The sequence below is a fragment of the Budorcas taxicolor genome, chromosome 7, assembly GCF_023091745.1.
Source record: "Budorcas taxicolor isolate Tak-1 chromosome 7, Takin1.1, whole genome shotgun sequence".
NCBI classification, from domain to species: Eukaryota; Metazoa; Chordata; class Mammalia; order Artiodactyla; family Bovidae; genus Budorcas; species Budorcas taxicolor.
In genome coordinates this window covers 12785838-12804887 of record NC_068916.1, presented here as the reverse complement: position 1 = coordinate 12804887, position 19050 = coordinate 12785838, and the positions used below count along the sequence as shown (strand labels likewise).

The 19050-nt window shown below is 50.3% G+C and overlaps 1 protein-coding gene across 1 annotated transcript in view; it reads right to left on the bottom strand.

Moving 5' to 3' along the window:
* The window catches only part of CACNA1A (calcium voltage-gated channel subunit alpha1 A), a 343443-nt gene that overhangs the window by 70136 nt on the left and 254257 nt on the right, over positions 1–19050 (bottom strand). Inside the window, exons 17-21 of the mRNA XM_052643195.1 lie at positions 17375–17492; positions 17181–17248; positions 13417–13523; positions 10699–11514; positions 1626–2089 (exon numbers count right to left, since the gene is read on the bottom strand). Coding sequence (XP_052499155.1) covers positions 1626–2089; positions 10699–11514; positions 13417–13523; positions 17181–17248; positions 17375–17492 — 1573 coding nt within the window. The remainder of the gene's footprint in view (positions 1–1625; positions 2090–10698; positions 11515–13416; positions 13524–17180; positions 17249–17374; positions 17493–19050) is intronic.

Below are 19050 nucleotides of genomic sequence, written 5' to 3'. Positions count from 1 at the left end.
CCACCTCTGATCTCCTGCCTAATGCCCAAAGCAGGCAATAAGCAGCTGACACAAAGTGTCTACTATGTGCCAGGCACCCTATTATGCCATTGAATCCTCACTTGACCCTATGAGGTTGGTACTTTATGATCCCCACTTTACAGATGAGGAAAGTAAGGCACAGAGAGGTGAAGAGACTTGCTTAAGGTCACACGGCTGGGAAGTGGCAAAGCTGTAATTTGAACCTGGGCAGGTTGGCCCCAGAGGGCTGGCTCTCATTCACTCTATAGCCTTGGGTCTGCTGTGACCTTTACCGGATATTAATACAGACCTGTCCTCAGGCCCTGATGACCTTTATACTGTCACTTGGAGGCAGGCAGGGTGAGTCCCCAAAGCCCCACTTTACAGACGGGAATACTGAGCCCCTCCCATAGTCAAAATGCAGGATTCCCCCCATTAACACTCCTCTCCTGACTGAGGTGAGCCGCCACCCTCCTGAGCACTGATCCTGCAGTCTAGTTGCGCTATGGGTCTATGGATAGGCTGAACCTTACGGAGCCTCAGTTTTTTCATCTATGAAATGGGCACAGTGACAAGATTTACCTTATATGACTGTGGCAAGGATTTACAGGGTAAACTTATGGACAGCTCTTGCATAGAATTGGGCTACTGCTATCATCTTAAAAATAATAAACCCAGGGGATAATTTCCAAATTTCCAGTTTGGATAATTTCCAAATTTCTCAGATGGTGGTATTACATGTGGGAGGTTTTGGGAAAAGGAAAAACAGCCAATTCCTCAAGGTCCTAGACCTGTACTATCCAGCATTTGAAACATGGCTAGTCCAAACTGCGGTATGCAGTGTGAAACATGCTAGATTTTCAAGACTGAGTAGGAGAAAAAGAATGTAAATATATGTAACGATAATGTAAAAAACATTATTGACACTTGGAAATGTTAATACTTTGGATATAAATCAATAGCATTTGGGGTTAAATACAATTTATTATTAAAGTTCAGTTCATCTGCTTCTTTTTATTTTTTCAAATTTTTGTCACACCCTGCGGCATGTGGGGCCTCAGTTCCTTGACCAGGGACCGAACCTCTGCCACCTGTGTTGGAAGACAGACTCTTAACTACTGGACCGCCAGGGAAGTCCCTCTTTTTTATGTTTTAAATCACTTATGTCTTTCTTCCTTCTTCCCCCACCCTGCTTCCTCTCTTTTCCTCCCTTTTCTTTTTTAACATGGCTACTAGAACGTTTAAAATTACACAGGTGGCCTGCATCACATTTCTTTTGGATGGCGCTGGCCTAGAGAATTATCTCACTCCCCCCAAATTTCCATCAGAGGAATCTGCTGACCCCTCAGATATGGGGGCTTCCTGGCTCCCCTGTAGAAATTTGGGATACAGGAAGATTTGCTAACCTGTTGTGTACTTGCCAGGCATCATTTCCATACTATCTCATTTAATTCTCCTAGCAGGCCCTGTGGGGGCAGGAACTACGTCTCTACCCATTTTCCAGAGGAAGCAATTGAGGCCAGAGAGGTGGAGTCATTGTCCGGAGTCCCTTGGCTGCGCCTCTGGGGAGGAAGCCCAGGAGGCCGGCTCCCCTGCCCAGGGATGTGTGAGACTGGGGTTCATACCTTGGATGATGGTGTGGTTGAGTGGGGGTGGGCAGGCCGGCGGGATGTCCACCGTGGTGTGGTCAGGTTTCCTGGCAGTCTTAGCTGAGTTGGCCTGGGTGCTGCTGGGGTTGGTGACGATAAGGCTGTTCTCAGGGGTCTTGGGGGGGCCGGGGTTGGAGGGGTTCCCCGGGTTGTTGGCTGTCCGGCGGCTGGCGGCGTTCTGGGGGTTGGCGGCCATGGTGGTGGGGGCCGGCGTGGGGCCAGGGTCCGTGCTGTTCCCCATCTTGGCTGGGCTCTGGGACAGGCCAGCGTGGCTGAGACTGTCGTGGGGGCTGGCTGACTCCGCGGTGGCCAGTTTGTTGTTCTTCATGTTGTCGATATCCTCGGCCAGCGGGGGGTCTTGGCGGCCCAGGTCCTGCTGGATCGGCCGCGTGGTCGACAGGTTGGGGCCCGACACAGGGACCCCGGAGCCCTGGTTCTCTCTGCAGCAGGCAGGCCAACAAAAAAGAACCCGTGAGTGAGTTAGAACATAGAGGGGACATGTCTGGATTCTTGTTAGGGATCAAGACGCCATGGGCGGCGGGGGGGGGGACTTCCCTGGTGGTCCAGTGGTTAGGGCTCTGTGCTTCCAAAAAAAGACCTCATGGGGATGTAAGTGCCCCCGCCTGCAGGTTTCAGTGTGGTGTTTCTCCTGCCAGAAGGGCTGCTTCCTAGGAGACGAGGTTACTCCTTCACGGAGAAATCAGCGCGGAAAAGAACTTTCTGCCAGAGCCTCCATCTCTCCAATCCAAACCTTCCTGCTCCTGTCTGTGTGTCTCCCACTAGCTCCTTGTCAGGATAAGGACATACACTGCTTCCAGGGTGGCTAAAGCAGACCCATAGATATCACCTCTCTAGTGGTGGAAATGCCTACAGCTTTTTTTTTTTTTTTTTTGCCCCATCACGTCACATATGGGATCTTAGTTCTCTGACCAGGGATCAAACCCGCAGCCCTTACAGTGGAAGTGCTGTCTTAACCACTGGACCACCAGGGAAGTCCCTCCCTCTGGCTCTTCTGAAAGGCAACCCCCAGTTCTGTACCCCATGCCCTCCATGTCTCCGCCTAAGAGCTCACACTCACTGAGTACTTGCTGTGTGCCAGACATGACCCATGTCAGCTCATCTTCACAAAAAGCCATAGGGAGCGGGCAGTACTATTATCCCCATTTTAAGATGAGGAAACCAAGGTCCAGAGACAGGAAGGGCCCTGCCCCAGGCTACATAGTTAGTTGGTGGCAGTAGCTTGGACCCAGACCGCATGGCTCCAGCACCCATGCTAACCCTGACCTGACCCTGCAGCTCTCTTACTTAGCAGTCTGAGATCTGCCAGGGGGTTCAGCCCACAGTCGCTGGATGCAGGGGAATCTTGGACACTCTCTGTAACCACCAATAGAGTGGGCCAGCCTCTCTCCTATTTCAACTCACTAACTTCTGGAGCAGTCTTATGAGGCCCAAATGGTTACTGTGTCCATTACAGAGATGAGGAAACTGAGGCCCAAAGAAGCTGAGTCAGGTATACTAGAAAATGGTTTTCTCAGGCTATCTCCACCAAGCACTCACTCAAGAGACCACAAACGAGCAAAAGACAGCCCTCTGATTGTATCCATTCATGGAACACCTGGGAGATTAGATGCAATCACAGGAACCAAGGCCCATGGACAGCATGGGTTTGGTTCTCAAGGCCCAGTCTGGAACCCTGAATCTATCTAACACTTAAAAAATTTTTAAAGTCGGCCTCTGTAAATCAACTATACTTCAATAAAAAATAAAGCAATTATCCTCCATTTAAAAATTCGTTAAAAAAAAAAGCTGACCTCCCCTGGAGGTCCTTCTACTGGCTAAACCAGCGGTACCATCTTCCTTGTTTTAATTTTAGTTTTTAACTTGCAAAAGCCCATGGTGTTTTTAACCAAGCAGAAGAAAGATGAGGTAATTTACTTTTGGGTTTGTGTCTCTGAGGCCTCAGAGAAGGCAATGGCACCCCACTCCAGTACTCTTGCCTGGAAAATCCCATGGATGGAGGAGCCTGGTAGGCTGCAGTCTATGGGGTTGCTAAGAGTAGGACATGACTGAGCGTCTTCACTTTCACATTTCACTTTCATGCACCGGAGAAGGAAATGGAAACCCACTCCAGTATTCTTGCCTGGAGAATCCCAGCGACGGGGGAGCCTGGTGGGCTGCCATCTATGGGGTCACACAGAGTCGGACACGACTGAAGCGACTTAGCAGCAGCAGCAGCTCTGAGGCCTCACAGGGAAAAGGACAGACCCAGGCAAATTCCTCACTTGCAGGTGCTAGGCTGACACTTCAGAAGACTGACTGATTTGGCTTTGAGTCTCACCAAGGCCATTTTACTAGCTGTGTGACCCTCTGTAGCTTGAGTAACCTCTCTGAGCCTCAGTTTCCCCATCTTTTCTATGCTTCAATTTTTGTCTGCGCTGGGCCTTTGCTACTGTGGGCGGGCTTTCTCTGGCTGCAGCGAGTGGAGGCTGCTCCACTTGTGGTGTGCAGGCTTCTCATTGCAGCGGTGGCTTTTCTCGTTGCGGAGCACAGGCTATGGAGTGTCCGGGCTCAGTGGTCGTGGCACATGGGCTTAGTTGCTCCGCGGCATGTGGGATCTTCCAGGACCACGGATCGAGCCCACGTCCCCTGCATTGGCAGGTGGATTCTTAACCACTGGATCACCAGGGAAGTTCCCCATACCCATCTTTTGGAGAAAGGGTCTTTGAAGATGTAATTAAGGATCTTGACAGCATCTGGGATGAGGGTGAACCCTAAATCTAATGGCAAGTGTCCTTAGAAGACAAGGGGAGAAACACACAGAGAGGAGAGGACAGTGTGAAGTCAGAGACTGGAGTGACCCTCCTATCAGCCGAGGGATCGCAAACACCAGGGATTGCTACCAGCCCTGGGAAACTGACACTGATCCCTGGACACTGAGCATCAGCTCTGAAGGTGTGGATTAAATGAAATAAATCTTAAACCAATATTTCCTCAACCTCTTCCACAGCCCACAAAGAGGTTGCTAATGCTAATCCCCTCCCGGTACCTTTTTAGAAGTTGAACATCAGTCGAAAAGCTGGTTGGGGATATTTTCTCATCATTTTATATATTGTTTTAAAGTCGAGCTCTACCCAAAAGCGGCCTCAGTGAAGTTATCATTTCAAAGAGGATCTGAATCCTTTGGTCACCACCTACAGAGACGGTACTAAATAACACAGCAGCTGAGACCACAGCGTGCCTTTTGTTAAAGGGACAGCCTCACGCACGGGACCGAGAGCCCCTTGTTCAGATGGAAGGGGGGTCTGAGGGTCTTTTGTTTCGCCTTTTGTTTCTTCTATTGGCTCTGCTTGCCGTGGAGTTTTAACAAGCTCAAGGCCTGCAGAGGCCTAATATCTGTCTCCAGGATGTTTTATTTCCAAGTGTCTCCAAGGAGAACTCAAAAGGGGCAGAAACTTTGAAGTCAGGCCCCTTCCCCCTTCCCTCTTGGGGATCTGCCATCATCTGCCTGGAATAGGCAGCTGATTGCATAAGGCCCGCATCCCGTTGCCAGCTAATCACTTCAGCATCTGGTTGCTAAGGATTACGGACAGCTTGCCCAGGGCATGCTCCAGTCCCTAGGTCCAGAGGATGGATGGGCCTGCTTCCTGGTGCTCCGCTGTCCTTAAGATGTGCACCTATTAACTCACTCAGTCCCCACGACAGCCACTATCTGAGATGCTGCTATTAGGATTAGGCTCATTTTACAGATGAGGAAGATGAAGCCCAGAGAGGTAAAGGCGTGGTGTTACCCAGCTGGGAAAAGGCTGAGCTGGACTCTGGTCCTACAGCTCTTAAGCTACAGCACCATTCAGTGAAGACCGTGGGGGCAATGGATGACTTGGGTTGCATGGGGGAGAGGTGCTGAGGAGACTGGCCAAAGCAAATTGAGGATACTACAAGAATCAGTATTAAATGATGGAGCCCCTCCTTTCACCCCATCCCATGAAGGATCAACTGTGAGGCTCAGAAGTCCAGTCCCCTCTCTTCTTGCTCCTTTTGGGAAGTAGGTTGTCATGGTGATGGGAGCAGGTGGAACTAGTATGCAAATAGCTGAGATATTACTTCTCGGGTGGTACAGGTCTTGGCAAAATGTCTTCTGGCTCAGCCAAATCAAGCAGGAGGCACTGCCTGGTTATCAGGGAGTGGCGGCTGCCCTGCAATCCACAGATTTTTGCAGCGATTCAGAGAAAGCTCCTTTTTCATTTTGGTGGTCCTGGGGTGATACTGGGCTCAGCTGCCTGGTATGAGGAATCAAAGGCCAGCAACTGTTTAATAATACAAAATAGAATGTGCTCCGCTCACTTTTCACTGGGGTAAGCCACTTAAAGTTTCAGAGGAGGGGGACATTCGGGGCGGGGGGGGGGGGGGAGCCTGGGGCAACAGAAAGAAAACAATTGTACTTATTGTCAATGCTCTAGAGAATAAAAAACACGGCATGTCTGGGGAAAGACCTAAGAAATGACAAGAGCAGAAATGCACCAGGCAGGACTGTTGGGATCACTGGCTTTGTCATAATGTAGAACTGAAATGCCTTTTTAGTATGCTATGTCCTTGAATAAAATTTTATCTTCGCCATTCTTATTTTTTTTGGTCATGCCGTGCGGCATGTAGGATAATATTAGCTGAGATCGTTGAGCCCTTATTCTCTACCACGCATTGTTCTAAATGCTATATGTGGATTTTTTTTTTGGCTGCACTGCATGGCGTGTGGACTCTTAGTTCCCTGATGAGGGATGGAGCCCATGTCCCCTGCAGTGGAAGCACGGAGTCTAAACCACTGGACCACCAGGGAAACCCCTCTTTTTTTTTTTTTTTTCCAAGATGAATGGCTCTTTTTTTTTTTCTGTTTAAAAGTGCCTGAATTTTTATGAATTTTATTTCCAGTAAGCATTAGAACTTTTTTTATCAGCCAGATGAATAACGCCTCTCCTGGCCAGGGCCTTTGACACGTCTGTTAATAAAGGAGTGAGCAGAGCCCTCCTGGTGTGGACTTAGGAGTAGAGGTGGGGAAGTACTTGGAGAGAAGGGGGAGTAAGGGCCACCTGTGGGATTCAGGAAAGCTGGGGCATCACACTTCTACTATGGGCTGGTTCCCCCCATTCAGGAACACCTTCCCTCTCTGGGCCTCAGTTTCCCCATCTGTGAAAAGAGGCAGTTTGAGTGGACAATCTAAAGGCTATGGATTTAAAGTTGGTTTTTATGTCAATTGATACAAGCATCTTAATGGTAATGACGATATAACAATAGAAAGAGCTAAAACTTATTGAATGCTTATTACTAGTACTACTAAGAAATTTGAGTATTGAATAATCATATTCATACTAATAAGAGCTAATATTTCCTGAACACTGATTATAAGCCAGGCACTATTTAAAGCATTTTACAAGTATTAACTCATTTGAAGTTTATATCTATGCTAGGAGGTAGGTACCATTTTTAAAAATATAATTCATTTATTCCACAAGGCATGCGGAATCTCAGTTCCCTGACCAGAGGTCGAACTCTCACCCCCTGCAGTGGAAGCATAGAGTCTTAACCACTGGACCAGCAGGGAAGTCCCGGAAGGTACCGTGCTTATCCCCATTTTACAGATGAGGAAATGGAGGCCCAGAGAGGGGAAGTAACATGCTGAAAGTCACACAGCTGGCAAGCGATGGGGCAGCAGTGTGACCTCTTGGCTCCAGGACCCTTGCCCTTCACCACCAGGCTGTGTTCCCTTTCTGTTCTTGTCATTCTGCCTCCTTCAATGATAGGAGGAGGTGTAAATATGGGGGTGGTAACAACAGGAATATCAGTCGTATTAACAGCACCAGTGACCCACTGGTTCTTGACTATGGTGTGCGTGTGCTCAGTTGCGTCTGACGCTTTGTGACCTCGTGGACTGTGGCCCGCCAGGCTCCTCTGTCCATGGAATTTTCCCAGCAAGAATACTGGCCAGGTTGCCACTTTCTTCTCCAGGTCTTAGTCATGGAATCCTATGCTAGACTTTATTCCACCTAAATCCCCTTCAGTGGCCTCCTCTTTCCCAGGGAGGACTCAAGATTCTACTGACCTATTATTGTCCCTTCAATTTCTTCCACTCTTTCCTTACCTTCCAAACTGCAAACTCGCCTCCTTTGTTCTATCTTGGGGATTTTGCATATGTCGTTTTTAGCCTAGAACACTATTCCCTTTTGAGGAACAATGGTTTTTCAGAGGGCTGCTGTGGAGCTATGTGGAGAACTAATGCCATAATAATTAGGGGGCACTGTGAGCACTTAGGAAATGAGAGACAGGTATATAAACATCTTACCATGTGCAAGGCAGTCTCACTGGGGAAGAATTTTTTTTTTCCTTCACAACTTTCTAATGTCCCTCACACAGGTGAAAGATCTGCTTGTAATGATCTGAACCTTTTTTTTTCACTTGTTTATTTGGCTGCCAGATCTTAGTCGAGGCACGTGGGATCTTTATTTGTGGTATGCGAACTCTTAGTTGCAGCATGTGGGATCTAGTTCCCCCACAGGGAGTGAACCCAGGCCCCCTGCATCGGGAGCACAGAGTCTTAGCCACTGGACCCTGGACCACCAGGAGGTCCCTGAGCCTTGAGTTTTAACCTAACTCTGTTTCACAGATCAGCATAAAGTTTTTTTTTTTTTTTTTTCTTTTGGCCACACCGTGTGGCCTGGGGGAATCTTAGTTCCCTGACCATGGCTGGAACCTCTTCTCCCTGCAGTGGAAACTCGGGTTCTCAATCACTGAACCGCCAGGGAGGTCCTGCTGCATGTTTTAAATACTCACTGCATCTTCCTGGAAGGCAAGTATTAGACAAATTGAAGGAAGAGTAGGCTAAGTCACACGGAACTTCACCATTTTGGAACATCTCAACACTGATGGTTACTCCCTCCTGTCACCTGAATTGCTGGCACCCTGAGGCAGCTGACATTTGCATTCACGGTGATTCTGTGCATAGGTGCCCGCATCAGAACTGCTTCACTCTGGGGGACCTCCCTGGCGGTCTAGTGGTTAAGAATCCACCTTCTAATGCAGGGGATGTGGGTTCCATCTCTGCTTGGGGAACTAAGATCCCACGTGCCACGGGGCAACTAAGCCGGTGCGTGGCAACGACTGAACGCGAGCACTCTGGAGCCCGTGTGCCACAAGAGAAAAGCTGGCTAACTGCAACGGAAGACTCCCCCTTTACCATCACCCCTGCCCTGGCCACAGCCAAATAAATAAAAGGTGGTGGTTTAGTCACTAAGGAAGTGTTAGTTGTTCAGTCGTGCCTGACTCTTTGCGACCCCATGGACTGCAGCCCACTAGGCTCCTCTGTCCATGAGATTTTCCAGGCAAGGATTCTGGAGTGGGTTGCCATTTCCTTCTCCAGGGGATCTTCCCAACCCAGGGATCAAACCCGGGCCTCCTGCACTGCAGGCAGATTCTTTACTTACTGAGCTACAAAGTCGAGTCCAATTGTTTGGGAACCCATGGACTGTAGTCCGTCAGGGTTCTCTGTCCATGTGATTTCTCAGGCAAGAATACTGGAGTGGGTTTCCATTTCCTTCTCCAGGGGATCTTCCCTATCTAGGGATCAAACCTGGGTCTCCTGCATTACAGGCAGATTCTTTACCAACCAAGCCACCAGGGAAGCCCAAATAAATAAATATTAAAAAAGAAAAAGAATTGCTTCAGTCAGTTCTCTAGAGTCTCATTATTCAAAGTGTGGTCCCCCAACCAGCACTGACTCCTTAGAAATGCAGAATCTCAGGCTGCATCTGAGACCTACTTATTTAGAATCTGTATTTTCATGAGATCCCTGGGGATTCATGTACACATTTAATTTTGAGAAGTACTAACTTAGTATATACTGAGTATAACAGAAGCATTTAAACACATTATTAAAAACCAGTATGGTGCTGACGTACGTAAATTAAATCATTATGCTATACTCCTTACACTTATACCATTAAAGTAAAAGTGTTAGTGAATTCTCCAGGCAAGAATATTGGAGTGGGTTACCATTCCCTTCTCCAGGGGATCTTCCTGACCCAGGGATCAAACTTGGGTCTCCCACATTGCAGGCGGATTCTTTACCATCTGAGCCACCAGGGAAACCTAACAGTTAAACCATGCTGCCTGACAATTGTATCTCAATAAAACTTGAGAAAAAGAATACCTAATGTCGAAAAAAGAAAACACAAACACTTAGAAAAACTTTTTCTTTTTAAAAAAGAAACCACCAAGATGATGTCCTAGTGGCAGGTGATAGAAAAGAAGAGGATGCTAATTAATAAAAGATCATTGGATGTTTCAACATTTAAGTTTTTGGGTTCCTCAACGTACAATCACTGTAGGATCTTCTAGGTAGTGTTATGGAATATTGTTATAAAAAAGAGGGTGTCATTTCTGATTGGGTGAGGTTCTGGCTTGGGAGATGCCTCCAAAAGCCTTGAACTTCGCTCATCCTTCAATTCTGACCCAAGTGGCTTTTCAACAACCGTTCCCTGCTGCCACCCCCGCCCCCGGCCCGCCCCGCCCCCGGCAGAATAACGTCAAGTGAAAAAATGATTGACTCGGTAACAGCTACAAGGATCTAAATTTCCCAAGCACTTATGTGTCGGTTGCTTTCAGGCCCTTTGCATCTACTACATCACTGAATTCCCGCAGTGACTCAATTAGATCCCACTGTCTCCATTTTACAGATTGGGAAAACTGAGGCCCAGAGACGTGTTGTCCCTTGCCCAAGGCAACCCGCAAGCATATGGAAGAGCCATACCATTCTGGGGGAGAGTTTTTGTAGTTTCCCTGATACAAGGGCGTGACGGTTTGCAACTTCTGGAGCCAGATGACCTGGGTTCAAGGCCACTTATTAGATGTGTGACTTTGGGCAGGTCAGCTCTGTCAGTTTCCCCATCTCTGAAATGGGCTGTGGCAATGCCATCTACCTTTGCGGGTTGGCGAGCAGCTGAAACGAGCGGCTCGGGAGAGCACTAGGTAGCTGACGCCCCTCGGCTCTCACGCGTCCACTTACTTCCTCCGGCGGTGCCTGCGCTCCTTGTCCTCCCTGCGCATGTCCGCGTCGTACGCGGGGGGAGGGCCGTGCCGGTGCCGCCGCCTGCGCTCGCCGCCGCCGCCGTCGGGGCCCTCGCTCTCGCCCTCGCCGCCCCGGGCCGGCCGGCTGCCCTCGCGGTGCCGGGACCTCCGGTCGGCCTTGTCCTCCGGGCCCTCGTCGCCCGGCCTGCGGTGCGCCCGGTGCCGGCGGGGCTCTCCGTCGGCCCCGGTGCGCGGGGACCCGCTGCGGCTCTCGCGGCTGCCCGCCTGCCGGTGCGCGTGCCTCCGGTGCGGGTCGCCCGCCTTGCCCCGCTCCGCCTCGCCCTCCCAGAACCCCGGCTGCTCCAGGCCGCCCTCCTGGGCGTGGTGGTCCGACTCGCGGCCGTAAGGCCCCTCCCGGCTCAGCTCGGCCTCCTGGCTACCCGCCCAGGGTCTCCGGGTGTCCGGGCCCACGGAGCTGCTGGGGTCCCGGGCCCGGTCGTGGTAGCGGGCCTGCTTGCTGAGGAAGTCCTCGGCTCGCTGCTGCCCGAGGCGCTGGTCCGCCGTGGGCTCGGCCGCCCGGCTCTTGTTGGTGTTGTTGTTACGGTTCTCCTGGGGGTCGACCACCAGCGGCCGGTCCAGGTGGGTCTTCATGTCGGGCCGCAGGCGGCGAGCGTAGGAGGCCTTCCAGCGCTCGTCCGGGTCCATCTCGTTGTAGAGTGCCTCCCGACTGGCCAGAAGATTCTGCTTCCTCATCTCGCTTGTCCGCTGCTCCCACACCGACTTGGCGGGCTTCTGGTTCTTCTGTTGCTCCTTCCTGCAAGGAAATCGCGCCGGGGTTATGGAACTGCTGGGCGTCGTGGCCTGCAAGGACCACTCAGGCCAACAGGAGTGTGGGCCCAGGTGGACATCTCAGCTCAGTAGGTATTTCCACCTTGGTGGTTGTCTTGCTCCAAGTGGGCATTTTCACCCAGATACCTATCTCAGTGGGTATCTTGACCTAGGTAGGCATTTCTGCTCAGGTAGGTACCTTGGCCCAGACGGACATCTTGACCCAAGTGGGCATCTCTGCCCAGGTGGGTATAATGGCCCACTGGGCATCTCCACCTATGTCGGTACCTTGGCCCAGAAAGGCACGTTGACCTGGGTAGCGGGGAGGTCTTTTGGCCCCGGTGGGATATCTTGACTTGGCTGGGTATCTCCACCCAACTAGGTGTTTTAACCTGTGTGGAAAACTCAACCTGGCTGGTCATCTCAGCCTTACAGGAGTCTCAGCCCAGGTGGGCATCTTGGTCCAGTAAGGTATCCTGGCCTGGCTGGGCATTTCGTCTAATGGGGGTCTCAGTCAGGTGTATGTTCATTGACTGACCTCTCTATTCCTTTTCAAGTTGTAGTACATGGCCCCTGGGGGTGGTCCTGATGTTCAGAATACTCTTAATCTCTGAGACAGCCAATCATAACAAACACTGACCTGCAGCAGGTTCTGGAAGCCCTCGCGTAGGCATTTGGGAGTCTTGAGACAGTGTCTATCTATGCAGTGGTGAAAAACACCAGTGGGATTGTTGCTGGGGGTGCCAACTGAAGCCCTTGAACATTCAGATTTTTCCAGGCATTCTGTGTGTATCTATATTTGTATACTGACCATCACCTCCTACGGGCTTCCATGTCTGAGCATGTATCTCCCTGTGTTCTCCTTTCACAGCCACCTCCTTGCATTCTGGGAAAGAAAGCCCCCTCTACATTGTCCAGTGATGCACTGCCCCACAGTGTTGCAAAGTCCCGGGACTACCCAGCAAAGGCACGATTCAGAATATCGGTGTATCAGTGTTCTTGCCTGGAGAATCCCAGGGACGGGGGAGCCTGGTGGGCTGCCGTCTATGGGGTCGCACAGAGTCGGACACGACTGAAGTGACTTAGCAGCAGCAGCAGTGTTAATGAATCTTTCTTTAATCAAAACACCTTACCTCTCACCACCTTACCATCTCTGATTCACTAGCAAATTCTGTTCACTCTTACCTTCACGATCTGTCTAAAATTCAGCTATACCCATCACCTGCTCTGGCACCACCCTGGTGCATTCCTTACTGTCTCTTTTGCAGGGAACAGTGCAGTCCTTTCCGACCTGGTCTCTTGCCCTTGCTCCCCTGATAGTACCTAGAGGGCACCTGAGTCCCTGTTCCTCCTCAAGAACTGTCCATGCGTCTCCCCTGGCTCAGAACAAAATTCTCTGTCTTCCCCATTGCCCAAAAGGCCCTGCAGGATCTGTTCATCACCTCTCTGCCTGTACCTCCTGCCACTGCCCCACCCCCACTCACTACTGTAGTTCCATGGGCTTCTTTCATGCACCCTAACCACACCGGCACGTTGCTGCCTCAGGGCCTTTGTACGTGCTGGTCCCACTGCCTGAGATGAGCTCCTCCCTCACCTTCTTCAGGCTTTGTCACCTGAGACCGTCCCTGACAATGTCACTTAAATCATAACACTCACCACTCCTAGCCCTCCCTATACCCCTCAACCTCTTGTTAATGCTGTATTTCCAGCAACAGTGTCTGGCACATAGTATGTGCTTATTAACTATTGACTGAAAGTGGGTGGGAGGCCAAAAGGACTTTTTCCTAAGGCTCAACCCAGTCAGAGACTGCTCCCTGCCCCCAAATCCTTGACTGGGAGGGTGCAGAGGCCGAGGAGCCCAGAGAGCATCTCAGTCGGCGGCACTTACACAGCTATGGACATGTTGGCTGCAGACAGAGGACTCACTTCTGCCACCTCTTTGGCTTTCTGGAGGGCGAGTTTCTGGTTGGCAGCCTCTTCTTCTTCTTGTTCATCCTAAAAGGCACATAGAATCCCTGTTCACAAACTATGAACTGGGCCTTGGGGCCTCATCTCTGACCCTACTGTTAACCAGGGGCATCATTTGAGATATTTACAAGCAGGTCTGGCTTGAGTACCAACCAATCAGAGCTGAGGCCCCCTAATCGGAATGTATACTCATTGGTTAAGTGTACTGCTATCCCCTTCATGTCCAGGCTTGATACCCAGCTCATTCTGAACCCTATTTTAACACACAGAAGAAAAGGAAAGGAAAAAGACTGCCTTCCCTTTCCACAACGGAGATTTTTGGAACTCTCTCAATGAGCTGGAAATTAATGCAGAGATTTTCCTCTCATTCTACTTCCTGGGTCATTTAAGCTCTCTGAACCAAGACTTTTAATAAAACACCAACAAGCCCCCACGTGCAGAAAAATCTGGCACCCACAGCCCATCCCATGCACTGCCAACAGCCTCCAGAAGGGGAATCAGGAGAGGAACTTAGATTCTCAGCCAGTTAGGTTCAGAGAGGAGGAGGATGGGGGAAGATGTTTTATAAAATACATACAGAAAAAGACGTTTTGGGGCTTTAAATCCTTCTTCAGCCTTCATGCAGGGCCTCATTCGTAAAACAGAAAAGCCAACAAAGAAAAAGCAACGAGAAAGAAATGGCCAGAGACAAACCCGCCAGTAAGCAAGATCATGCGGTGGCAGGGCACCTCTCCCACTGCGCTGGGATCTCTGGGGCAAGAAGCAACCTTACCACCTCGGAAATGGTCAGATCAGGACGCTCTGTGTCAGTGACAACACGGGTGGGGCTCGACTGGCCACCCCGCTCTCCCAAGTCCACCCCTCTTCCTGGCATGGCATCCAACCATTTTTCAGAGCCAAGTCCCTGGACTACTTGCCTCGGATACACTGCAAACGCACAAATGCAGATTCCCAGGCCTCCTGAAGCACCTGGCCTGGGTCCCAGCATCTGCGTTTTCAACAAGCTCCCAGATGAGTCTGAAACACGCTCAAGGTTAAGCCATGCTGCATATGGTTAGAAGCACAAATTCTGGATCCATCTGGATTCAAATAGCAGCTCCTCCACTTTCTGCTTACCTTGGATGAAGTCTTTCTTTGCACCTCACAATCTTCAGCTAAAATTTCAACTCCTAGACTTCCCTACTTCATATTTCTCCTTAGCACTTATCACTAGCTGACAAGTTTCCTTCTCATTTATCTCTTCTGCTAGAATACCAACGAAGGCAGAGATTTGTCTGTTTTATTCCTGGCTATTTCCCTGGCCCCTAGACCAGGCCCTGTTTACAGCAGGTGCTCAATAAATGCTTTTCAATGAATAACAAAGTCTGTAAAATGGGGCTTAGAGAATTTGCCTATGAGGTTTTCTGTGAGGACTAAATGAGATAAAAACCTGTCTAACAACAAGGTCCTATGATGTAGCACAGAGAACTATAGTTAATACCTTCTAATAAACTTTGTGACTTCCCTGGTGGCTCAGACGGTAAAGCGTCTGCCTACAATGCGGGAGACCTGGGTTCGATCCCTGGGTCGGGAAGATCCCCTGGAGAAGGAAATGGCAACCCACTCCAGTATTCTTGCCCGGAAAATCCCATGGATGGAGGAGCCTGGTTGGCTACTGTCCATGGGGTCGCAAAGAGTCGGACACGACTGAGCGACTTCACTATCTATCACTATCTACTAAACTATAATAAAAATATGAAAAATAATGTATGTTTGTAACTGAATCACTTTGCTGTACACCAGAAACTAATACATTATAAATCAAATACACCTCAATCAAAAAAATTAACCACATCAGGGGCTGAGTGGGGTCCCTGCCACATTTTAAATGCCCAAGAAATGCTTGTGGAATAAACAAAGGGAAGAATGAGGGTCTGGACGACATTTCACAGGAGATGAGCTTTCTCCCTCTCTTTTCCCACACTCCTGGGGCACCCCTCCCCCACGACAGCCCTTGAGGATGTGGTCTTGGAACCTAGATGAGCTCATGGCTGAAATCAGCCCCTGGAACAGTGACGCCAGTCAGCCGCATGGTGGCCAGGACTGTGGCCGTATGCTAGGGGGTGGCAGAGATTTCCGTTTTTCCTGCAGTCAGGGCTGGGTCTGGGAAACTCTCTCCCTCCTGCCATGGCTGGCAGATGGACGGTTGGCAAAGTCTCAGTTCAGTTCAGTTCCCTGAATATGGCCTGTGTACCTTAAGGCATGGGGGATGGGGCGGCGAAGCTGAGGCAGGCCCCAGGCCTGGCCCTCCTGAATGATTCTGCATATGTTCTCTTAATGTGATAGGGCTGCAGGTGAAAGACTTAGGCTAGACCATGACCACCTCCTAACATGCCTTTGTTCCAGATATCTTCCCCTCAAACTACAAAAAGGTGCTCGGCTTCCCTTGTGCAGTGCAGTACCCATTCAACCGTTCCTAGCAGCCCTGCTCAAGGGCTATCCCAAGGGCATAAGCTATGTTCCTGCAAGCAATGTTGCCTTCTCTGTGCCTAGCTGAGGTGGACCTGAATCCTAGGGAGTACAGGGCTGCCCTAAGGGTACTTGGCATAAGATTTTGCCCAAATAATCCAATACCACTGACCATGAATGAAAACGGCTTCTTCCTCACATGAACAATTCATACCCCCACACCCCAAATTCCTTTCTAATTTCATTTCCTGTGCTCTGCTGTTTCAGTTCCTAGCTATGTGGCAAGGTCCTGGCTTCTCTGGGCCTCAGTTTTCCCATCTGCAAAATGGGGATAACAGTTACTCCCCATCTCATGCTTTCTGGTGTCTGGCATACGGAGGGGCCATCACATTTCCTTTGGCTGTTGTTAATTTTTATTTTGATCATTACCTGCTCAGCTGGGGCTCAAATGAAAGTTGGCAGGGTGTGTGGGTAAAGAACTCAGGCTCTGGAACTTGCTAAGTCTGGGTTTGAATCCTAGCCTTCCCTTTCCCAGCTCTAAAATGAAGTAAAATGAAGAGCTGTAGCTCCGGATCTCTGGTCATGCGAAGTGACTTACAAAGGCTCCTGTTATTGATCACTTCCTGTATGCCCCAAATTATGCTGAGCTCCTGACATGTATAGCATGATGCTTTAAATAATAGCAGCTGTCATCATCCCATCTGGGGTCCGTGATTCTGCCTTTCCGAACCTCAGCTCCCTCTTCTGCCAAAGGGAAATGACAGTTACGCCTGGAACCACGAGCATCGTATAATTCTTTACTGCTGCCACTCAGTGGTGAAGTCCGGCCAGTTCCCAAGCTCACGGGGACACACACTGAGCCTCAGAACCTTGTCTGGGTTACTCTCCATCTGTCCCCTCCTTCCGGGTTTAGGGTGCTGACGGTGCCTGCTAGCCTGGAGGCTGCCGCATTCCTTGGAAGCCCCTCAACACTGCCCACTCCCTATAAATGGGCACCCTGCTGCCTTAACCACCCCCCACCTCGGCCCTCCTTTGCTGTAGAAGCCACTTGATGAGGGACCGTCTATTTTGGGAGTGGGGGAGGAGGTGCCTTTCTCCCTGGCACAGTGGAGCCAGGACAAAGGCTCTGACCCCAGCTCCTATCCCCCACCCTACCCTGCCCCCCGCCTGGCACGGTCCTGATCTGCCATGAGCAGGTGGTAACTTTGCACAGCAACATTCTCCCACGAACTCCACCTTGGTGAGCTCCTGGGCATTGGCCAGATTATCCACCGCGATGGCCAAGAACACGTTCAGGAGGGTGTCTGCAAACGCTGGAGTCAGGGAAAGCATTGTCACGTGAACCCTGATATCTGGGACTCCTGAACCACTCCCTTGTGCTTCCCCTGCTCTCCCTGAGGCCCCAGGCTCATCCGCCCCCCAGAGGATACAGTTCCCGAAGAGCGTCAGCACGATGAAGTAGATGGAGAACACCATGCCGCCTTGCACGCCCCCCTGAGACTTGATGCCGTCATACATGACCTCGTTCCAGTCTTCACCCGTCAGGATCTGAAAGGGGAGGGAGAAACACACAGCCAACCCCCCCTCAACCTTGGGCCCCTCAGAGATGCAGCTGTGGAGCTGGAACCTGCCGTGTGGGCCCTTTCTTGGCCCTTGTCTCTGGGTGGGGATGGTCTTGGCTGTTTGCAAGAGGAAAGGGCTGTCCTTGCGTGGAGGAGCTCTCAACTTGTTCTAGCAAAAAGTGACCCTGGAAGAGGAGTTTCAGGTCTTTCTGGCTTTCTCTGATGTGATAGGGAAATTTTGCTATAGGCTGAGTTGTATATGTTGAGGCTCTAAACCCTCATGTGATGTTATTTGGAGATGGGAGGGAATTAGGATTAGCTGAAGACATGATGGTGGGGCCCTCATGAGGGGATTGTGCGCTCAGTCGTGTCCAGCTCTTTGTGACCCCATGGACTGCAGCCTGCCAGGTGCCTCTGTCCGTGGGATTTTCCAGGCAAGAATACTGGAGTGGGTTGCCATGCCCTTCTCCAGGGGATCTTCCCGGCCCAGGGATCGAACCTGGGTCTCTCCTGCATTGCAGGCAGATTCTTTACCATCTCCTGCACTGCCAGGCGGGTTCTTTACCACTAGTGCTACAATGAGGGGATTAGTGCCTTTACAAGAAAAGACAGCAGAGAACTTGGTCTCTCTCTGCCTCTCTGTCTCCCTCTCTCCCCCTGCTGTGTGTGAGAGAAGTGACAAGGCAGTCGTCTGCAAGCCAGAAGAGAGTCCTCACCTGGAATCAACCCTGGGTGCACCCTGATCTACCTCCGGCCTTCAGAACTGTGAGATGTAAATTTCTCTTGCTATATATCCACTGGTACTTCTGGACTGCTGTATCTGGGGGTGGGGATGGTGGTGGTACAGGTGATCAGAGGAAGCCTCAGGTAAAGAGATGCAAGTGCTGGCAAAAAGACATGATGCTGATGTGTATGGGAAGGGCTAAAGGGATTTGTATGCAGGATCTACACGGTTGTTAAAAAAATATCCAGCTTCCCTCCTTTGCATTATTTCCATGAAAGTGAAAAAAAGTGAGAGTGTTAGTTGCTCAGTCAAGTCCAGTGCTCTGCGAGGTTCCTCTGTCCATGGAATTCTCCAGGCAAGAGTACTGGAGTAGGTTGCCATTCCCTTCTCCAGGGGATCTTCCTAACCCAGGGATCGAACCTGGGTCTCTCCTGCATTGCAGGCAGATTCTTTACCATCTGAGCCACCAGGGAAGCCCCATTATTTTCATGAGGATAAAGTAAATATGAAAGAACTCCAAAGAGGTTAATCCATTAGTGTAGGGTTTTGCAGTATTGGCACTCCTGGCATTCGGGAACTTCCTCTTGCCCTGTGCACTGCAGGGTGTTAAGCAGCATCCTTGGGCTCTACCCATTAGATGCCAGTAACACCCCCACACCCGACTTGTGACAACCCAAAAATGTTTCCAGATACTTCTAGGTGTCCTTGGGGGATGAAATCCCTCTTGGGCAACAAGCCCTGTGCTATGGGTGGTGATGATTACTATCGATCATCATTGATGTAAAGGCTCAGAATTTCATGGATGGTGTCCCTTTCCAAC